The sequence below is a fragment of the Patagioenas fasciata genome, chromosome 1, assembly GCF_037038585.1.
Source record: "Patagioenas fasciata isolate bPatFas1 chromosome 1, bPatFas1.hap1, whole genome shotgun sequence".
NCBI lineage: Eukaryota > Metazoa > Chordata > Aves > Columbiformes > Columbidae > Patagioenas > Patagioenas fasciata.
The window spans coordinates 183,877,022-183,899,383 of record NC_092520.1 but is presented as its reverse complement, the minus strand read 5'-3'; the positions used below and the strand labels follow the sequence as shown (position 1 = coordinate 183,899,383).

General features: G+C 36.3%; 1 protein-coding gene across 2 annotated transcripts in view; it reads right to left on the bottom strand.

Annotated features, from left to right (window-relative positions):
* Positions 1-3,814: 3,814 nt before the first annotated feature.
* GXYLT1 (glucoside xylosyltransferase 1) overlaps positions 3,815-22,362 on the bottom strand; it is a 38,236-nt gene continuing 19,688 nt past the window's right edge. For both annotated transcript variants that reach the window (XM_065862261.2, XM_065862270.2), the window contains 6 exons: positions 15,534-15,708; positions 14,654-14,779; positions 13,456-13,707; positions 7,711-7,834; positions 7,231-7,403; positions 3,815-5,707 (listed from right to left, as the gene is read on the bottom strand). In XM_065862261.2, coding sequence (XP_065718333.1) covers positions 5,546-5,707; positions 7,231-7,403; positions 7,711-7,834; positions 13,456-13,707; positions 14,654-14,779; positions 15,534-15,708 — 1,012 coding nt within the window. In that variant the 3' untranslated portion in view covers positions 3,815-5,545. The remainder of the gene's footprint in view (positions 5,708-7,230; positions 7,404-7,710; positions 7,835-13,455; positions 13,708-14,653; positions 14,780-15,533; positions 15,709-22,362) is intronic.

The window sequence follows — 22,362 nt, the reverse complement described above, 5'->3', positions numbered from 1 at the left end:
CATTTCTTGTTTTCCCAGTATTTTATCCCTACAGGTCCATCTAGAAATTAAAACAGTGAAATGAAATCAAAGATGGATATCTAAAAGTGGAAACATATTGAGTCCTGGTTTGTGAAACTAACGCGGGACCCAGATATGGGTGTTTAAAATCCAGATCTAGAAGAAATTATAGTCACTGCTTTGATTACAGGAACTTGCAATAACATAGATCAACTAGGCAGACAGTAGCCAAGCATCTATCACAAGAGATGACAGGGATAATATTAGTTGATTCAGGAAAGAAACTACTAGGTGATCACTCAAGAAACATTACTTTACTAAAGGCTTGAAAATTCCTTCTACCCAAACGTCCTCATATAGCAGTCTGAATTAAAAAAAAAAAAAAAAAAAGTATATTTGTATGTATATAAATCAAATCACAGTAGGAGTACAGGTCCTCCTTTAATTACAAGTCCCTGCAAAGACACATGAAATAATATCTCCCGTAATTTTTATAAGCATTCAAATGAAAGAAGAGGTTAGTGATTATCTTTTAAAAGCAGTTCAGGGAAAAGGGGGAAGAGAGAATAAAGAAACCTTGTAAACATTTGCTAGCAGATACACAGAAGATGCACAGCCAGAAGTTTAAATGAGGGCTCTCTACAGAATTGAATGCAGCTGTGCATAAAGCAACAGCAAAACTGGAGAGACACAACTGAATTTCTTCAACACAAAAATTTCTGATTACTTAATATTCTTTCAAGAAACTTTAAAATTTAATAAGCCCACAAAGGCTTAAAAATGCATTGGAGAACCACAGATCTTAAATTTTATTATAACCTTGGAGGACAAGCTGTTCTTACATAGATCCACTAAGTGGTTACAAGAGAGAGATTTTGAGAACTACTTTAAAATGAGATTTTCTCCCCACTTCCTGAAGTGGGAAATTCACTATTACCTCTGCAAACATCTTCTGTTTTTAAATCTGAGTAATAGTTTCTAGTAGTCTACTAGGACTGCAAAGCAACTGTGAGGCAACTTGCACTTCTAGAGAAAATTATCTTGTGTTATTTAAGATTTGGCAGTTAAATACAGAAGGCAAGTTGTGTTTCTCTGTAGAGCTAAACATGCATCAAATGACGTTTTTCTTTTTTTCCAATGGAAGCTGAAGTGAATATGCTAGTGTTCAATTTTTTAAAATTTGACTTGCTGGGTTCATGCTTTGCCTGCTTGGGCAACTTGAGCAAGTAACTTGGCTGTTGTTTGTTCAAATCCTTGTAGGAATTTACGTTATTCCTCTCAAACATACAGACAAATTCACCTGGACAGACAGAACTGAAGTGCCAAAAAAGAAACTGAACAGAAGACATCCAAAGACTTCAGAAACATGCCAGAAAAATACTTACAGTTCTTTTTGAAAAATACAAGTTATGACATCACTTCCGAATGTTTCTGTGTGACACTGACAGCAACAGCCACAGAAGACACATGTAAGATATGTTCCAAGGTCCATGGTGGTGAGAAGCTACCTTCCCACACCTTCATACTTTTACTGTCTGTGCTACAAAAGCATCTACTTCCTGCTAATAAATGAGAAGCCATACCTGCACATTACAGGTCCTGCAACTTATTTTAATACACAGAATTACTGAAGCTATTCCAAATGCCATCCATTCACAAAGTAGTGAAGTGGGCAAGGGAGCTATGACAACTATGGTAATCACATTAGAGACCACAGGAAAGAAAGTAAAAATAATAACTATTCAAAATTGATAACTTATTAAAAAAAAATGGAGACACAAACAGCCTACACATTAATTTAGATTATATAGAGGTGTTCCACTTAACTCAGTCAAAAATATATACCTATATATAGTCAGTAAATGGATATTGTTAAACCTGCTTGATAGTTTAAAATCTTTTAATTGGAAATAGAAACTAGACAATGAAAAGAACTTAAGACTTCTAAGAAACAGAAATTCTAGATATGCCCATGTGTTTGGAGATACTTTTATAAACCAGGAATCTAGTGTTTTCCTACAGATAAACTAAAAAAGTAGAAGACCAATTTTACCCCTCAGTTTCACCCCATTTAATCCAGAACAAGCACCATCACATCCATAAATGGGTAAATAAGCAGCAGTGCTTCATTCCTGTTTTCATTCTAAACCAGAAAGCCCAATAATGCAGGTATAGATAATTCACTACACCTTCAGCTTCACCTCCTATATGTTCTGCTTCTAAACATCCCAAGCAGACCCAGACCCTCCTCTCCTCCTACCAATACACTACATTTATTTCCTTTTCCATGCTGACTAGATGGGAAGTATAATCTGGAAGGAAGCAAAGAAAAAACACCAGCTTTCTGTCATCATGTTGTGGAAAGTGCACAGCCTGTGTGGCTGGAGTGTGCCTAATACAGACAGAAACCTGGTACAAATTTACAAACACGTTGACACTTGAGCTTTCCAAACAACATGTTGCCAGAAGTTTATAGCTTGACCAAACGGGGATCAAAACCAGCAAAAGGCAACCTCATATTGCTTTCAAATTTGTTTAAAATCAGAATAAGGAAGATAATTTTTGTTTTCTTCTAAACCTCTTTTCTTAATCTTTCTAGGTTTAAAAATCAAAAGCTTACCAAAACCAGTCTAAATTTTGGCAAAACTACAAGCAACTGGAAAGACATTTTCATAAGGCTCATGAAGCCTTATTAAGAGGCTGAGGTACAAGTACCATAGATAAGGATGGTTTGATCTCATTAAGGGACAGCTGGCCTTTCATACCACCTACAAAGAGAGAATTTCATACAAATGAGATAACACATCTTCAGACAGATCTCTTCTACCATGAGACTGTGTTCCCTCTAAACGGAAGCAGAATAATAGCACCATGATATGGAGACAAATCAAACACAAAGACAACAGATTTGTCTTAACCTGAATGTACATTTTCTGTTGTTTACATTTTTCTATGAAACTTTACAACTCTATTAGCATTAAATAATTTTATGACAAATAAATCAATGAAAAGAGGATTTCTGAAGTTCTATAATTTGCCAGGTCCTATTTTGTTGGTTATTTACTATGTCTACAGAAAAAAAATAACATTTCTAAAACTAGACAGCAATAAGCATATGAAGGCTAGATGTATGTTTCTACACATATGCATATAACTTTACAAATCAGGTATCGAAATGTTTGGGGGCACAATTGGTTTCTATCACACTTCTTGGTTTCCAGTCTTCTTACTGTCTCCAAATGTTTAGTTTGTAAAAGTCAGATTTGCTTTTAAAGGTAAGTCATCTTTCTAAATTTAAGAAACTGGGATTACAGAACTGGAAATTTATTTAAAATAAATACTCTGGAGAGTTACTTAATGGAAGTTACTGAGCACTTGCTGATTTTTAAGTTTTCTAAAGTGTTCACAAGTTTCATTGGGGAATGGAGAGCTGAGGTGAAAAGTTTTAAGCAAGAAAACATGGCATAAGGCAGTATATTCTCCTATTTCTAAAATGCTAAGTAAACACCTCTTGAAAGAAGCACAAAGTAAGAGTTTTCATCCTATGATAAGCTTCAATATTAATCCTTTTTTGTTCTAATCCCCCACAAAACCTGACATTTAAGTGGAAAGGTTGCTGCTAATGTTTGCATTCCACTTTTTTTCTAAAATGACTCATTGGCTTGTAAGCAGTACCTTCACATGCATATAACACACTAGAAGTCAAGTCAAAACTGAAAGTTTCTGCAAAGACAAAGACAAGAATCAGGCCAAAAGAAATAATTTTAAAATCCAAACATACAAAACAAGTAAAAAAAAAAAAGCTGAAGACCAATTGATATAAAAATCAGTATTTATGTAAAAAAATAATGCATTGCATATTGTAAAAATCAGTCAATAACAGTATTCACCTTCACACAGATTTCTAGATTTTCAGACTTCAAAAGGTTACATAGAAAGGAAAAGAGACCATAACTACATATGAAGCAGACTGCTTTCTAATTGCCATCCCAGAAATTTACACCCTGAGCCAGCAGGGAGATTAGAAGCAGAATACAGAATATAAACTCAGCTTCCGATGGAGTGTGGTTTTCTACGTCTAAAGCATTCATCCAGCTCACATGGATCTGGGAGTCAGAGCCAGCCTGTCTTTGATAAAGAAACAGCCACAACAATTAAGCTTCTAAAATGGGGTTGGGATGAAGGTGCAAGTCAGTGAGTGGATCCTCCATGCTCAACACACAGGAACATTTCTGGAGTCCAAAAACTCACTTTACGAAGACTTCATCTCAGACAGGTTATCCAAGTTCAAATATACCTTACAAATACGTTTAATACCATGCAATTTTAAATAATATTTTACCATAACACTAAAACTCAGCCTTTTTCTTCATGTTTTTCTCCGAAAAAAGTTCATATTACATAAACAGATTTTTTTTTTCACTAAGATAAGTAAAGAAAGCCTAATCCTTACATGTTGTAAATCACTATCACCCTATTGATAGTAATGTATTCACGTATTTGAGGGTCTGCCCCAAAGCTACTTTAAAGCCATGTTATTAAAAAAATACGATAACAGGATATATTCTCTAAGAAACTCCTCTAATATACAGTCTGATGAAGCATCAGAACTCGCATTACAGCTCTTCACTTTTAGGTACTATATACTCTATAATGATCATCAGGTAATAAACCTTAGTAAGAAAATATAACAGCAACAGCTTTCCACTCTTTTGTTTTTCCTACTTCCAAAATGCTCTATAAAGCTGCAAACCCATGTAATTTTAAAAAAGTATTTTAACACAGACAACTTCATACTGACTTTTTGCTAGAAAAAACCCTCAAATCTGTTGTATCTTTTGGCCATGATGGCTCAACAATCTTGAAACAAATGCTGTGTATTAAAAAGTCTCTGTATCTACAGAGAAAACTGGTATCACATACTAGTTATTAATTTATGAGAAAACCATTTATAGTGTGCAGTTTACATCTAAGATAAGCAAAACAAGATTGTCAAAACAGTACTTCAACATGTAAGAGATGAACATACAAAGGCACATAAAGATTGTCAATGATTATATCACATTTCTTTGAAAATAGAGTATTTTCTGCACTTGTAAACAACTTTGTTTACATAAAGGCTCACACCTTTAAAGTGAGGTTAGTGCTGCTGACTCAGTTATTGCTACATTCACAGTTTAACAGAATTTTAGACAATATATGAGGTACACTCCCAAATAGAACCATCTTCATTTCTTCCTTGTTCATTTGATCATTAGATAACTGAATTATGCAGACTAAAACTACAAACCAAAGAAGCCAGTAACACTCAAATCATCAGACCCAAGATAAACGTCGTGGATTAAACTTCAAAAGAGCAAAAAGTCACCTTTACAGAAAAAAAGTTCCTGTTCTTCATTGCATGAATATTTTCTTCATTTTTACGTATGCTAGTAAACTTTTATCTGGGCACATCAAGAGCCGATTCAAGCCATATTTGAATTTTGCACCTTTTGAACAGTTTGTTAATTCGGTCTCTTGCTTTAACAGCAGCTTGGAATAAAAATCACCTTCCTTTTGATCTTCTGGCATATAAGTCTCTTATGCTTTTTGTTAGCTGCTTTACAAACACTTTGTATACCCTTCCACAGTACGTGTGCGTGGTTTTCTGTAATTCCAGTTCTAGGGGCTGCAGCAGGGAATGAACCAGATCATCTCCAAATGAATACTGTAACGAAGTTAAGAAAAGAAGTTTTAAGGTCAAAATAGAAGAGTGTCATTATTCAGAGTTATTAAAGAGTTTTATAAAAACACCTTTGAACATTGTATTTGCTTTCTATAGGTTTATTAGATGTTTTCAAGAATTCATAGAGCTTCTGAACGCAGCCTTTGAAAAACACCTCTAAATTACAGAAATATTCTCTAATGCTTTCAATAAGCCTAGCAAACAAGTTTGGTTTGGTTTGTTTTTTAAAAAAACATAAGCAAATGAAAACATCCAGACAGACAAAGAGGAATTTTAAAATTACCGTATTAAATTAAAAATTAACCAGAAATCATTCTAGATGTGTAATCTGTTTGTTGAACAGTAACTTTCTTGAATGACATATAACTTTCAGGGAATTCTTATCAAGTTATAATGAAACAACAGTATGAAAAGTGGTACTACTAAAGTTTCATTAAATTGAATGATGGTCAAACATCCAGTATGCTTAACATGGGGAGGAAATAAAGAAGTCATTAATTCAACAGCACAATATTTTCCATAAACAAATAAGCTAAAACTCATTTCAAAGTGACATAATTTTGTTGATCTTATTACCACTGAATCAGCAGCGTTTTCCATACTTTCTCTCACATATTCATAAACCAAATGGGATCATAAATTTAAAAAAATGATTTTTTCTTCTGTTTTTGACAATGCTCAAAGGAAACAAAGAAATTGTATTTTTATTGAAACACATCCACTTGCCCTGCAATGTATTCTCAGACCCCCAAAAGTACTTTTCTTCATTTTTATATCCATATGACAACATATAATAAAGCACCATTAAAATATACTATTGATTTTTGAAGGTTATACACACACAATAGCCTGCTACATTAAAATGTGCATCAGTGCTAAATTTTACAGCTCTTCAGTGAGTTTACTGATGGAGTGATAAATAGTTTATTAGATGACTTATTTGCACAATGAAAAGAAGTCACTGTGCTGAGCATTTAAAGGGACAGCAAAATATTAATACACTGAATCTCTATAAAAGGTCGAAACAGCATAAAAAATATTTTCCACAGTCCCAAACTAGCTGCAGTTAAATGTTAAAATGTTGCAGTAAATACACACAAACTTTGGGAGGAAGGTTTTTTCCGCATTTTAAAATATCCAGAGAAATGAAGCTCCTGGTGACCTTGAAATGCTCCAACAAATGGTTTAGTAGATATATTTATTAAAAGAATGAGAATAAAGCCTTTTAAATAGATATTGAAAACTAGAGGCAATGTGTTAAAAACCTAACCTAGGCATAGTCTATACCATGTTTCAAAACATGCTTATCACAAAAGGAATATACAGGAATTCTATCCAAGCAGTAAACAAAAAATTGGTGAAACTCTTAACATCATTTAAAAGATAAAAAAAATTTACTTTGTGGCAATCAAGGTATCAACAAAACTTACAAAAAAGTATGCAGCACTGTAGATAAAAATACATTTTAAAACACTTTGAACAAGCACAATGCTGTAAACACTTACATTTTTTATTGCTTCATAGACAGCCCTAAAAGTTGGTTGTTTATCATCATGGTAAACACCTCTGTTTCCATGAAGAATAAATATACCTTCTTCTTCAGCTTCCTTACAATTGCTTCCATAGATGCAGTGGTCAGGCCGATAATTCCATTGGCAAGGAAAGACATAAAGACTTTCTGTGCAGAAAAATGAGAACTCTGGATTAAATATTAAAATTGTTTCCGGAAATACATTAATTGTGTCTTTTTTTCCTTAAGGCCGTTTCATAAATTTCTCTACAGTCGTTTCGAAACCCAGCAGCTAATTACACTCTAGCAAACCCCAATGCTGTGTCTCGGAGTAAACATTTTCAGAAAACCAAAGAAGTGAAAAGTCCCTTGAATACTTTCACTCAAGTCTGCTAAAGAGGATTTTCTCAGATTTTTGAACACCATAGAAAAGATCAAGTTTGTCATGCTGGACTTCAAATCAATGTGGATTTACCTGGATTGTGAAAAAACATGATGTTCAACAGATCCTGATCACCCCATGTTATGTTCAATTTGTACTTCTTCAGCAGTGGCATAAGTATTTCTCCCCACTGTAACCGGACTGGTGTCATATCATTCTATTAACCAAAACAAAGCAAAACAACATTCAAGACAATCATTCCTATAAAGAAGAAATGCGTTACAGAATCTCAGTAATTTGCCTGTCAAAGTCACAAATCTCAAATGTATAGATGATTTCTTCCTTTTAAACAAATGAGCATATCTAAGGAAAATAGTTATGGACATTTCCAATATGTTTTATTTCTCAATTATTACATTATGATAACAAAAATTAGATGCATCTCCAACTTCTATTTAACTGCCACATTAAATTTTTGTCAAGATTTCCCTCAAGAATCTTAAACCAAGAGTTCTAAGAAACAAGACTTTTTTTTATACAGCAATAGGATCTAATGCAAGAACTGCATTTATGTGATACGTGCAAGTGGATGGGCACTATTTAAACACACATTATGCAATTTCTCTGTCTCTGTCACAGAGTGATAACGTACACAGATTTTAAAGTTAACTTCAAAAATTCAAACCAGATCAATAAAATATTAATAATTAAAGAGTTACAAACACATATAGGTAAAAATACTGGCTACAAAGCAGTGTACAAAAATGCAGAAATCCTTCAAAGTTTTTCAAACAAATTTTCATTGAGTTGAACCAATTTTTTTAGTTACTGAACTTGAACTTCCACAGCAAAGGCACAACTTTTCAATAGGAAAAGGCTGCATTCCCAAATTCCTGATTTAGCAAAATCCCTTCAAAGGAAAAGGAGGAGGAGTTGTTCTAATGGTTTGGCTGGGGACATGCTACTTGGAATAAGCTCACCTACACTGAACTCCACATTACCAAACAGGTTATCATCTGCAGTGTAACAGCTTAAATATTCTAAAGCTAGCTTCTTATCTCTACACAACGTTTAAGCTCAACTAGAACAGATAAGGAACAACACTGCTCACTCTGTACCTCCTACTTCAGTTGGGAGAGTGAGCATGGAACACCAGGAGGTCCTGAAGACCGAAAATTCCTGAACAAGTTCAGAATCATACCCTTGATTCTTTTTAAACAAGTTGCCAAAGAACAACAATAATTTAGAACTCCAATATGGTTTGAGATCTGCACACAGAGACACCATGTTAAAACACAGAAAAGATCACCGAGAACAAAATATTCAGTTTAGAATTACAGTATCAAAGACTTTCTTCTCCAGGCTTTCCACTGACAAACTAGAAAGTGCAAAAATTAGCAGTTAACATTTTAATCTTTCCTCAAATCATTCCAGTCATCAAATATGAAGGGCTTTCAGAACTGAAGACTAAAAAAAAAGAAATAATATCAGATTTCAGACAAGAATTAATACAAAAAAGATCTATAGTTTATATTACGTAAGAAGCCAAACAGAATACTACAATCCCTTCTGTCCTAAAAAATTTATGACTATGATTGCTTGCAAGTATTTGACGAGAGCAAGCATAAGAAATGCACAAGAGGATCCTTCTTTAGCAAGAATTATCATTAGGCTCAGTGCAATGTGATTAAGCAAAAGAAAACACAGACTTAACACCAAGCTAAAACCTTCCAAAAAAAACCAAATTGATCCGACTGAATCACAATTGGCAAAGTTTACTTTTTTACTGGAATTGAGAGAAGTAGTACTAAAAAAATATAAAGTTGAGGAAAAATACTCAAATCATAATAGCAATATCTAAACAAACTGCAGTTGTGTCCCACAAACAGGTGACCAGTTTTAATTTCCTCAATGCCAAATAAGAGCAAGCCTTCTTCCTTCTGGTGACATGACTCTATCCTGTTCTTGCATTACCCATGCCAATGTTTACTAAGTTTTTGGGAGCTGATTTACTTCACTTACTCAGCAGAAAGGTTTCTTTTTTCCACTGTTACCACATTTAACTGAATCATAGAAGGGACCAAAAAACAACAGAGGCAAGATGAAGTAAACAAGAAAAGCAGCTGGTAAGAGATGGTAACCTTCATTTTAGAAGCAATTGGATTTTGCACAGGCTCACCATATTCCTTGGAGCTATAGCCTTAAGCAATCCTGAATGGTTAAAAAAAGCGTATAGTGGCTTAGGTCATAGAAATTCTCTGAATTTTGATTTTTTTTTTTGTCTAAAGTATACCCATGAACCTCTCCTTTGCACACACTATCTGGAGTTTTGTTTGGGGCTTGTCTGATTTTCTAAGAGCTCATTCCTTTCGATGACTGCCCATATCTCCAGCATCACAACTCAGTTTCCTAATAAGTCTTATAGAAGTCTTTGTTCTTTATTTACAAAGCTTCACTGCTCTAGGACTTTTTGTTAAAACACCATATCTGCTATGTCCCTTTGAGTATAAAAGTATCTACATCTATAGATAGGCAAGTCCAAAAAAAAATAGTCACCTACTATTAGGTCTTCTATCTCCTAATTACTTTGGCATGTTTTACATTCCCATTTTCTAATTACTGCTTAGCAAAGACAACAGGCAGGCACTATTCATAAGAAGTTTCATCACCAATTCTAGTGTTATGTTCAAATTATGCACTGTTTAATGACCACACTATATTCAATAACATGTATGTGCATGCATACGTATCTGTATATATGTATACACATGTGCATATAGATGTATATATACAGTGCACGTTTGTACTGTATTTATATACACAGTCTCAAAACACACAAGACAAACAGAAACAGGATTGACAACTTCCATTAGACACAACAGATAGTCAAGTATCTAGGGTGCTTGTTGAAATGAATAGACCTGACAGTCCTGAGAAGGCTGAGGCTTGAATAAATAAATGGATAGAAGACAATTTAATCCTTAAGCAATACATGGAATTACACATTTTCTGCTACTCAGGTGAGCACTGTAACCATTGGCTAACGTCTCCAGTTCTTTTTATCTATTCATCTTCTAGTTCCTCCTGACTCTTACAAATCAAGACGACAACAGAAGATAGATGCTTAAAGGCCTCAAGCAGCTCAGCCTGTAATTCCGAGCTGAAGAAGCTACAATAGATGAAGAACCCAAAGTTTTAAATCCATCATATTGGAGGAATATCCTGATTCAAAATTTCCACTGTCTAGAGAAGTGCTCTAGCCACTAGATAGTAATAAAAAATCTACAGGCAGCTTTTTAAAGATACAAAAATTCCTAGAACTTATATACTCCTTGAGGAATGTGTTGAGTCTCCTGAATGAGTATAAACAAATTTGGTCCTTCCAATAAAACAATGAAGCATTTTCTAGTTCTACTGTATTTGACTGGAATAGTTAACAGGACACAACATGGGACAGTACCAACAAGGTCCAACAGCATCTGCAGTGCTGCTGGCAAGGGGCATTAGAATAGTCCCTACCCTGAATTTGTTTTACCTCTCTTCTAAAAGCTTGAAACTAGTAGCTGCTTTGCCATCAGTAAACAAAGGAAGCCATACACTCTCTCAGGCCTAACGTGTAGTCTCAACTACGCTAAACCCTTTCCAAAGTTTTGCTGTGGGGCTTGCAACTTTTCATACTGACCAATCACCCTTTCAAGACAAGCAAGGAACATGAAGATAACAGCCAAGTCCCTGAAGTCTCCACAAACAGCACAGCTTTTGTAACAGAGCTTGTGCATTTTAAGGCCCTGTGATGCTCCACAAGCTTGATATGACAGCACATTTCTCCAGTGTGTCCAATAGGTGGAAGAGCTAAGTCAGCAGCATAAGTTAGAAATCATGAGGAAGTCTGATAAGTACATCAGTCACTGGCAGTACAGTCTAATGCAGTATTACCAAGCCAGTCACACTGGAGAAAATAACTATCTCTATAACTTCAAAGCTTGGACAAATAACAAACAATACACTTGCCAGGAATGTACAAAGATAGACACAAAACACCTGGATGCTCAGCTAGATGCTCAGCATTTGTTACAGAAGAGACTGAAAGATACTGGGGCAAGATTTTAAACCAAGAAGGGTACCTAAAGAGGTGATTTAAAATGCTACAGTTGAACCAGAAAATATATATATGTCAAAACATCATGCATCCAAACATTGTATGCATATTTCTTGCTCAAGATAATCAGACTAAGACTCCAGGAAAAATGTACAGGATGAGGAAAGCGGGCGGGGGGAATCACAGGAATGGAAGGAAAAAGATTAAATTAATGCAAGAAATAAGTTCTCAGCAACCTTGTTATAAGTTACACACACAAAAGTAAGAAGAAAACACAAAACAGGTATGTAGAACAAAGCACCTTTTAAAATTTCTTCTTTACTTCTTACTATCAAGCAAGAGTGAAAGAATATTTCTTTACATGCACCACTGGTCTCAAATGTTTGACAAACAGCCACAGTGCACACACAACCATTACTGGACAAGTATGAAATTCAGAAGAAATATGAAAGCAAGGGCCAGAAGTATATATACATCAGATGTGGAAAGAGAAGTTTAAGTTTGAAGTGACAGTAAAGCACTGGGAAGGATGTCAAAGAATGATGGCTAATGATTAAGGGCAGAAAATGCTTTATTCCTAACATTTAAAATGACTGAAGTGAAGCAGGGTTAACTGTTGCGGTTTGGGTTGTTGTTTTGGGGGTGGAATAGGGAGTTATGGTTTGGGGCATGGGGGGTTGAGTTTTGTTTTTGTTTTCATTTGGTCTGTAGGCTTTTTTTGTTTTGGTTTGGTTTTTTTCCTTGTTTGTGAGGTTTTTTGGCTGTTGTTTGTTTGGTTTTTTTAATTATTTGGTTTTTGTTAATGAAAGCCATCAAAAAGTGCTTTGAATCATGTGCTTTGCTATTGAGCAGCTTTTCTCTGTTTCTGCCGCCCTTTCTCAAGTGTCCTGTTAAAATTCTGATTATTTAGTATACTTGCACAGTACAGGGTAGCTCACTCCAATCTCAGTTCCTTTCCTTACTTGTACGAATGCCAAGCCTGCAACCCATCAAGCAGACTTGCTTAGTACAGTATGTACTGAACAATTTGAGAAAGAGTATTAAGATCAATGTTTTCACAACAGTTCACGACTTTTTTTTTTGTTCCGATTCCCCATACCAAATATGACACACAATCTTCCTCACTTGTGTTTCAAGCATATAGGAAAAAACTTGCCGTCTGTGAAACAACAGCCATTTCTGATGCTGCACACACTCCTTTAGTAAGTACTCTCATTATGAACTTAGTTCTCAACAAGAACTACAACTTCAAAGTAAATCAAGAGATACTTGAGGTGATGATCACCTGGTTACAATGTAAAAGATCTCAATTTGGAAACTGTACAGTTAAAACAACTTACTAAATGCTTTAGCACCACCTCCTGGCCATACTGCTACACACACTTTTAAAGTTCGTTTACAGTATGTTAAACTGTTTTCTCTGCTCTCTACTGTGAAGAAATAAATCATAATATCAACAAATGTAATTTACAGCAAACTGTATCAATTCACAGGATCTCTCAGAACTAAGAAGAATTAAAACAATCAAAAACACTTAAAATTCAAGAATTCCAAGTCTTACAGTGAATCACGTTTAAAAAACACAAGTAAGATACCATTTTAAACACAGTATACTTTTAGAGCATTATTCCAATTACAAGAAAATTATTTTGAAAATTACTGCCCCACATGAATTTGAAAGAGGATTAGAATGAAAGGATGTAAAACCGCAGAAAATGCAATGAAGGCAACAGACATACCTTGAAATACTTTCTTCTGATACGTGACATATTCATTAACATGACTCCAGAATTTATTCCAGTGACTCCATAATAAGGATGTCTAGCAAAGCGATTATACCACCCAATACGAGGTTCTTCATGTTCCGGTGCCATTGCAGCAATTTGTGTGGAGTTGAACTTTCCCAAAAAAGACCAAATATCATCAACAGGTCTCAAAAACAGGACATCAGTATCAACATAGAGTAGCGAATCCACATTTTTGAGGATTAACTGTAAGGGGAAAAAAGTTTAAAACCAAACTTAAGTTTTATCAAGCTCACACAATGAAGTTTAATACATTTTTGTCACATGCAAATAAATTCACTTTAGAATGACAGTCAATGCAGTCAATAAATTTTTCATTGTTCCCTCTTCTCTCATTTTGGAGAATTTTTGTAGAGTGAAACAGATGTTTTATATAGAACAGTAATGCAAAGGCAGTCTGTATTTTGTAACCTACTCTTCAGCAGTAGGTTGCAGGCCAGATAAAACATTACTCTAACAGGAGTTCCGATCTTCCTCCTGTCCCCTTGCTTTCCTATGCATCTAATCAAACAAGGGATAGGGTTTGGGAGCCCTACAAGAGACAGTATGTGGGTGACAGAATCATAGAATCATTCAGGTTGGAAAAGACCTGTGAGATCATTGAGTCCAACCGCAAACTAGCACTGCCAAGTCCACCACTAAACCATGTCCCCGAGCACCACATCTACACATCTTTTGAAAACCGCCAGGGATGGTGACTGCTACTGCTATAATTCACCTAGTCTGAAGTGCCTTAGATCAGCAAAGAAAAGGCGTCACAGAGCACTGGCAATGATAGCCCATTTCTTGTTCCATTTTCTCTAACTCTTCTCAGACCTGCACATGCAGGAAACTTTCTAAGTAAATGAGCAAATGAGGTGTGATAAATCCTACTTACCTCTGAGAGGATGACAGGACCTACACCACTAATTGAGGATATTGTGTCACAACAGAGCAAACGGGAAAAGGACTTTCATTCACTAGTGTATTAGTGCCCCAGAAGGTTAAAGTCTGGGGGTTTTTTAGGATGCCATAAAAGTAACTTTTCGGAGTAATAGTTTTTCATTTAAAACTAAGTAGAAATTAGATTAGCAGGGCTATCTTGATGTTTTGTAAACAGATCTCTGTATTGTCTTATTACAGAATAACTTACTGGCAAGAATAGCCTTTGTGAAGCACATGGTTTAAACAGTTTCTTCCATTCTGCTGCACTCTCAGTTGGAAATGTGATTGGATATAATGTGTAATTAACTTTTTCTTCATTGGTGAAGCCATCAAGCTATATGAAAAGAGATCACACAAATTACTTCAGTTTAATTCTGTTACAAAAAATAATCTCTCATTCAAACTGATAAATGAACACAACTGCAACACCCTTGTTCCATAACAGAAATGCTTTCTGAAATACAATCTATCAAATATTCCAAATACTTGAACAAAAACTGGCACCTGCAGACCACTATAAAGAAAACACATCATATCAGAACAGGTACAAAAGAACAAGTAAAATACATTAGTATTTACAAAAAGTAGATACATCAGATAAAAGCTCTTCTGCTCTTAACTGGTTTCCACAGGAGAAATATCAATAAAGTCTTTCTCAATTTAAAATAACTTTACCCAGTTTTGCCACAGTTACTGTTCGCATGACATTAGTGTATTCTATTAATATGTATAACATACTAATATCACAGTTAATATGATATTTTAAGAAAAAAAAAATAGTAAAACCCTCCACAGCTATATACTAGTCAGCTTCTGATACTGCCACTTCAGTCATGATGTTATATTCATTAACTGCATGTGGCTAAAATTAGACATAACCATATCTACCATTTTCAAAGACTGAAATTTCACTTTATTTAGAAAATGTAAAGCTGACTTATTTACTGAAAGCGCAGAGGCAAAAAAGGATAGATCTCTATTTTCTCTTGTAAAGACTTCAAATAAGCTCACACAATATAAAAGGTTTGTATTTAGAACATCAGGTTTGTATTTAACAGATTCAAAGCGACAAATCAGAAAATACTTACTATGTTTTTGAAACTCTCATGCAACTGATCCTCAGCAAAAATATGAAACTGGAGAGGTTTGATGCTGAAAATAATGGCTGATCTCAACATAGTAACAGTCTCCTCCAGTCTTTCACCACAGGCAACCACTGCTAGATGCATTTTATCAGAAGGATGTGTTTTCATATAACTGTATCTAATACAAAAAACATTTTTTCATTTGACATTATTCCTAGCAAAGGCTTCAAGAAAACTTCTACTGTTTATAGCAGCATGTAATTTAACAAAATGTCCTTTATCTTATTTAAACCACCAAAGGATAACTCAAATAGAACATACAAACCTAGAGCATTACACCTGATACGCAGATTTGCATTTAACTTGAAATATTCTCATATCAACTCCCACCATCCCAGCCCATGAGGGAGAAGCAAGGTATGGAAGAGCTATACAGAAACTAAACAAACAAATCTTTATTTTCTTAGCAATTTTGCTGTCTATAACTAGCAAGGAAGCCCATCAAAACTGCTATGTTAAAAGAAAGATCGCATGAAGTTACACCAAAATGTGAAAGGCTGACAGCACACAAAGTCTCTGCAGGAGTTCATTTTCTCCTTTCTCTAGACTTGATACAGAGATAGGTAAACATGACAAATATAGTAGAATTAAACTCAACAAAAGTGAGATAACTCCTACTTTTAAGAAGCTCTGTTAAGAACATTTTTGAGTGATCTAGGCATTTTGTCCATTTTCTGCTCCAGTAAGTCCCTTTATCAAACCCATGCTTCAGGGCTTCTCCTAAGCACTGGAAAAAATGCAAAAAGCTTTCTCCCCATCCTGTCATCCTGCAGGAGTACAACTTGGGGAGGAAACTAATGGCTGAAATAACCTTCTGGGAGGTCCTGGTGCTCCCAGTGGTTCTGGAAAATCTCTCTGGTACACTGACCACATGCACTGCTCACGTCCTTGGGGCTAAAGCACGGCAAGGTGGTCCCCCTGAAGACATATGCTCAATAGTTACAGAGATCAGTATCTGGTATGTATTAAAGCTGGTACATTTAAAAGTTATTTCATTCTTTTAATACAATAGGCTAAAATTATCATCAGGTAAATATCATTAGTTTGGTGGCAAACACAGTGGGCATACTAAACCTAAACCCACATTCTCCCAGATTTCATACATTTAATTAGGCAGAAAAGCTTTCAAAGGTTTCAAACGTATCAGGTCAAAGGCAGTCTTCAAAACAGTAGTCTGTGCTTGAGCTATTTGCACAGACTACGGGGCAGGGGGAGAGGGGACAACAGAACTAACAGCATCTGAAGGTTTAAATTATAGGTTTAATTCCAAGATATGCAGATGAAAATTTTCTGAAGTTAGAAAAGTATTTCCCAAACTAGCAACAGTAGAGAAATGCTTGGCAAACATACCAGCCCCTCTTCAAACTTGCCAAAGAGAGAGACGCTTCAAAACAGAAATAAACAAATGTGATTCTTAGCACATAATCTCTATCCAATTTATGTAACTAAAACACATTCAGATGCATACAAGTTTTCCTTTAAATTGACAAAAATACTATGCAAGTATGCCTTTTTTTCTTTAAGGCATGGAAGAGCAACACACATTATTTTAAGTTCCATGAGGCAAAATATAAGCAAAGATATCACTGTAAAACTGCTGAAGTTTAATGCCATAAATAATGGTTGCATTCAAAAAACATTCTGAGTTTCAGAAGAGGTTAATGCCCTCGAACTAAAAAACTCCAGCATCCCAGGGACTTAAGATTAATAAAATTTTAATTACAACAAGCAGTCAGTCTTAAGGTTTGGGACATTATTAAAAATCACATGTAAGAAAAACCTCATAGGTAGGATTCAGATGTAAAATAAGACACCTAAACAAAGACGCTGACATGACATTGTGTACAAAGTCTCACTAAAGCCAATGGAGATCTAGTGAGCAGGATATGGAGCACAGAAAGCAATTCATCTTATTTCAAAGTAAATACCTAGGGCTTGATTCAATTATTTAACCTAGGTATAGTGCCATTTAATAAGTTCTAGAATATCCCATCTGACCTCCAGGTGCCAGGGCAAAAGGACTGTGTCTCTCAAAGATCATGTTGTGTCTACTAGTCCTAAGGAGAGGTCTAGAATACCCAAGTCCTTCTGAATTAATACCAGCCTTTTACTTCTCAGCAAATTAATGGCCGGTCACCTGGATCATTCTCTACGCTCTTTCCATTTTAATGGCCGCTTAAGACCTACTTGACATAGACACCTATATGCAGATGTCTGTATTCAGCAGATTTAATCCACAGACCGAAAACTTAAAGTCTCACAGCAAAACCTGAAAAATTAGTTCAGGTTAACACACACACACACACAAAAAAAAAAAAAAAAAAGAAAAAAAAAATGCCCAAATGTAACAAAGGCAACCCCATTCAGACCTTTATACATAAAGCTAATTTAAACATTAAACCATGTAGTAAGTAGCTAATATAAAAAGCACAAAGCAAGCTGACTGTGATGAGGGTAGCTGAAGGCCACAAATAAGTACACTGTTGCAGTCTGAAGCAGCTGCAAGCAGCAGATTAGCCTCATCACTAATCCACTGAAAAGAGACTTACAATAATTAAGCCCTGAAGTCATGAGAGCCTAGAGTGACATTGCAAGGTCATGTGATAAATAAGGGCACAACCTACTCAAACTGCATAGCTGAAAACCAGGCTCCTGAACCACATGTAACACACAGCTTTCCATGAATAAAGTATGATGAAAATTATGCCAAAGCTACTCTAAAATGCATTGAGATAGAAAGTCTGTATTTTGTTATTTCTAAATCTACTGACATCTGTGAATAAAGTAACATTTCAAGTCACACAACAAAAAACAGACTGATCATATTATAATACAGTTCCAGTCACTTCGCTCATGCAATCTGTGTTCTATGAGTTTCTGATTTCATTAGTTCAATTTTTTAAACCTCTACTTAAAAATAATTTTTTGAAAAGGCAAAAAAAAAAAATTAGAAAAAGCTAATAACAACTGAATTTCAGCTTGCACAATACGGGGAACAGCTGGAGTCAGATCTTTATCAAAGCTTTATCCCCAAAGCAGATGAGCAAGAAGCCATTTGGAAAGAACAGGCCACCATTCCCTCTGGGGACTACCCACTAAGAAGGGGATGAGACATATTAGGCCTCAGAGACATATTATGGCATGAGAAGTTATGAGACTCCAGAATTGTGGTTCTTACTTGAGACTCCATGAAGAGACATCCTTTAGTGATTATAAGCTGCAACTGACTTTCCTGCATACAGATCACCAGCAATCACAGCCTCCTTTTTAATAATTAGGCCTCAGTGCTGCTCCTCTCCCTCCATACACATCTCTGCCCACTCCCAGAGGGAAATCATTGCCCCATCTTCATCCAGGAGCACTGACTACTGACCTCTTGTGCTAATCCTCCACTGCCAGCATCATTCCTCACTTTTTCCTTCTCCTCCCACTAGAAGCAGCATAGAGTTTCTGTTGTACAGTAGAACTTAATAGCTTGAGCTCTGCAGTCTCACCTTCAATATTAACACGCTCCATGCACAGAGCCAGTTATCTATGCCATGACTCATCTCAGTCCCTTGTTCAATATTATATCATGTAGATATGGTCTTGGGTGCTTCCCCTAATTCCTTTCAAAATTATCTGCTCTCAACTGCTCCCTTCTCTACTTTCCTGAAATTTCCATCCTCTGTAACCCTTTTCCCTGACTTTCACCCATCGCTCTCCACTGCAGTCAGTCATGTCAATATCTCATCAGAAGACAGGGACAGGAAAAACTTGTTCATTTAGACAGCTCTGAGTCTAGTATAACCTAATGACACAACTTTTTCAGCAATACAAATTTTTTTAGCACCTCAGTAGCTGAGATAAGCATGAGCAAAATCAAAAGTATTTTACAAGACCTATAATTTGTCTGAACCTGAGCAAGTTTGGTATCAGAGTATCACACTGTGGTATCAGAGTAATACCCTTACTGAACCTCAAATCCAGATTCTCAAAACACTAAGACATTTTCAAAAGTGAGGAGATAGTTTAAAAAAAAAAAATGTTCAGACACAACATGGAAAATACAAAAATACAAATGCAGATTTTTGTATGTAAATTTCTAACTAATAGTAGCTTGATATTTTGATGTGGGACAATCTAGTGGAGAAGCTGGAAAAATAAAAATAGAGTGAAATATAGTGTATTTTAGTAAGGGTTTTGGATAGACTAATAAGGAAAACTTGAGAGCCCCAATTTCTAAAGAAAAAAAAAATGTCCAATAATGTGGCAGTCCTAGCTCCTGTAGGGGGTAAAAAAAAACCCTCTGGTAATTAAATTGGAAGAGTGAAGAATGCACTTGTAGTCCACTAGAAGATACTGAGCAGGAAGCTGTAACAGGATTTGAGTGTTGAGAGACACATAAGAGAACGTCATTTGTCTGTGGATACTAATTACACATGAGAACACCTGGGACAGGGCAACCCTGGCTGTACATACAGACTGGGGGATGAGATGCTGGAAAGCAGCTCTCTGGAGAGGGACCTGGGGGTTCTGATCAATGGCAAGTTGAACATGAGCCAACAGTGTGCCCTGGCAGCCAAGAGGGCAACTGTGTCCTGGGTGCATCCAGCACAGCATTGCCAGCCAGGCAGGGAGGTGATTGTCCCGCTCTGCTCTGCACTGGTGCGGCCTCACCTGGAGCACTCCGTGCAGTTTTGGGCGCCACAGGATAAAAAGGATATAAAGCTACTGGAGAGTGTCCAGAGGACGGTTAAGAAGTTGGTGATGGGTTTGGAGAGGAAGCCATATGAGGAGCCGCTAAAGTCACTTGGTTTGATCAGCATGGAAAAGAGGAGACTGAGGGGAGACCTCATTGTGGTCTACAGCTTCCTCACAAGAGAAGGAGGAAGGGCAGGTGCTGATCTCTTTTCTTTAGTGATCAATGACAAAACTCGATGGAATGGCAGGAAGATGTGCCAGGGGAGGCTTAGGTTGGACATCAGGAAAAGGTTCTTCACCCAGAGGGTGGTGGAGCACTGGAACAGGTTCCCCAGGGAGGTGTCACAGCCCCAAGCCTGACAGTGTTCAAGAAGAGACTGGACAACATCCTCAGACACATGGTGTGAACTGTGGGGTTGTCATATGCAGGGACAGGAGCTGGGCCCGATGATCCTCGTGAGTCCATCCCAACTCAGCACGTTCTATGATTCTATGAGTGGTAGCGACAGTAAAAATAAATGAAAAAAAACCCACTTGAGCGAGAGCACCACACATAATCCATGAATTTAGAAAACACATTAAAAACAATCCACTTTGACACTGAGAGAGCAAAAACATACTTTAAAACATGATGCTTGTCATCAGCATAAGGCCAGGTACAAGCCCTTCCTTGAACTATTTCTGTGTTGAAGCCACCTTCCAAGCTCCAAACCTTCCAGAACAGCAGCCATGCTACAGCATCTAGCGTAACCTGGTACCATTCAAAGAGCTGCCATTGTGACCAAGGGCAATTTTGTTTTTCTCCTTTTTTTTAAAGCACATTCAAGTGTAGTGGTACTTATTACAGAAAGCCACAAAGGAACACAAACTTTGTGGGCTAGGTTTCCTGTTTCCCATCCACTGGATGTACTGCTAAGAATATGCCTAGGGATCATCAGGAAGCCCCTTACCCACCTTCCCTGGCAATCAAGCTGTCTTCTGTTCCCTTAACATGGCTGTGGAAGTCAAGGAAGGAAAGACCAGCATCCAGGTACTGAAAGTAGAGTGGTATGAATAACTGAAGCAATAAATTCACCTCAGTTGTCCTTTTAAACCTTGAACAACGTAAAAATATTTGTCATTTTCCAAGAACACTGCCATCATCTTAACTTACACCACTAGTTTTTATATACAATCACCACCATATTACATAATGGTAATACAAGAATGTAAGAATTATTTTGTAGGTTAAAAAAAAAAATTATTCTACATCAAAACAAGTTTTCCTACACTGGTTCTGACAGAGCTACAGCCTTGGTTTTCTTTGTCCTTTCTCCATATGTTCTGTAATGCACACAATATTCAGCTTCCTATGCAAGGTTCCTTAATAAAGTCTCTCAGTCCTTCCACAACATCATTAAACTAACTTTCCTTGATATTATATCTAAATGGATTAGGTTGCCAGCTTCAGCCATGTTAAAGTTGTTTACAACTGCAAAAAGAACAAACAGAAGCCTATTGCATATGCATTTTCTTCTCCACTACAAAAACCTAACTGCCATATCAGTGCAAATATTTTAGCCATAAAATGGTTTTCTGACAATTAGTATAGAATAGTCAGGGAAAATATTTTCAACTAATCAACCTGTATTATTTCAAACCTGGCACCATGATATACCTCAGAAAAACAAATGGTAGATATGTAAATACAATACAGATGGCTTAATTATCGCATCCTTTTTTCTTCTAATGCTTTGTTTGATCTAAAATGATCATTAAGGAGCCCAAGGCAGCAGCCTTTAGTCACCAGGAAAACAAAAAAACAAACAACCAAACAAAAAAAGGCAGAGTGAGAAGGTAACAAAGCTTATGCTGATTAAAATGTAACTGTTAAATCATTCCCACATTTCACAGAATCACAGAATGTTAGGGATTGGAAGGGACCTCAAGAGACCATCTAGTCCAATCCCTCCACTGGAGCAGGAACACCTAGATGAGGTTACACAGGAAGGTGTCCAGGTGGGTTTTGAATGTCTCCAGAGAAGGTGACTCCACAACCTCCCTGGCCAGCCTGTTCCAGTGTTCTGTCACCCTCACTGAGAAGAAGTTT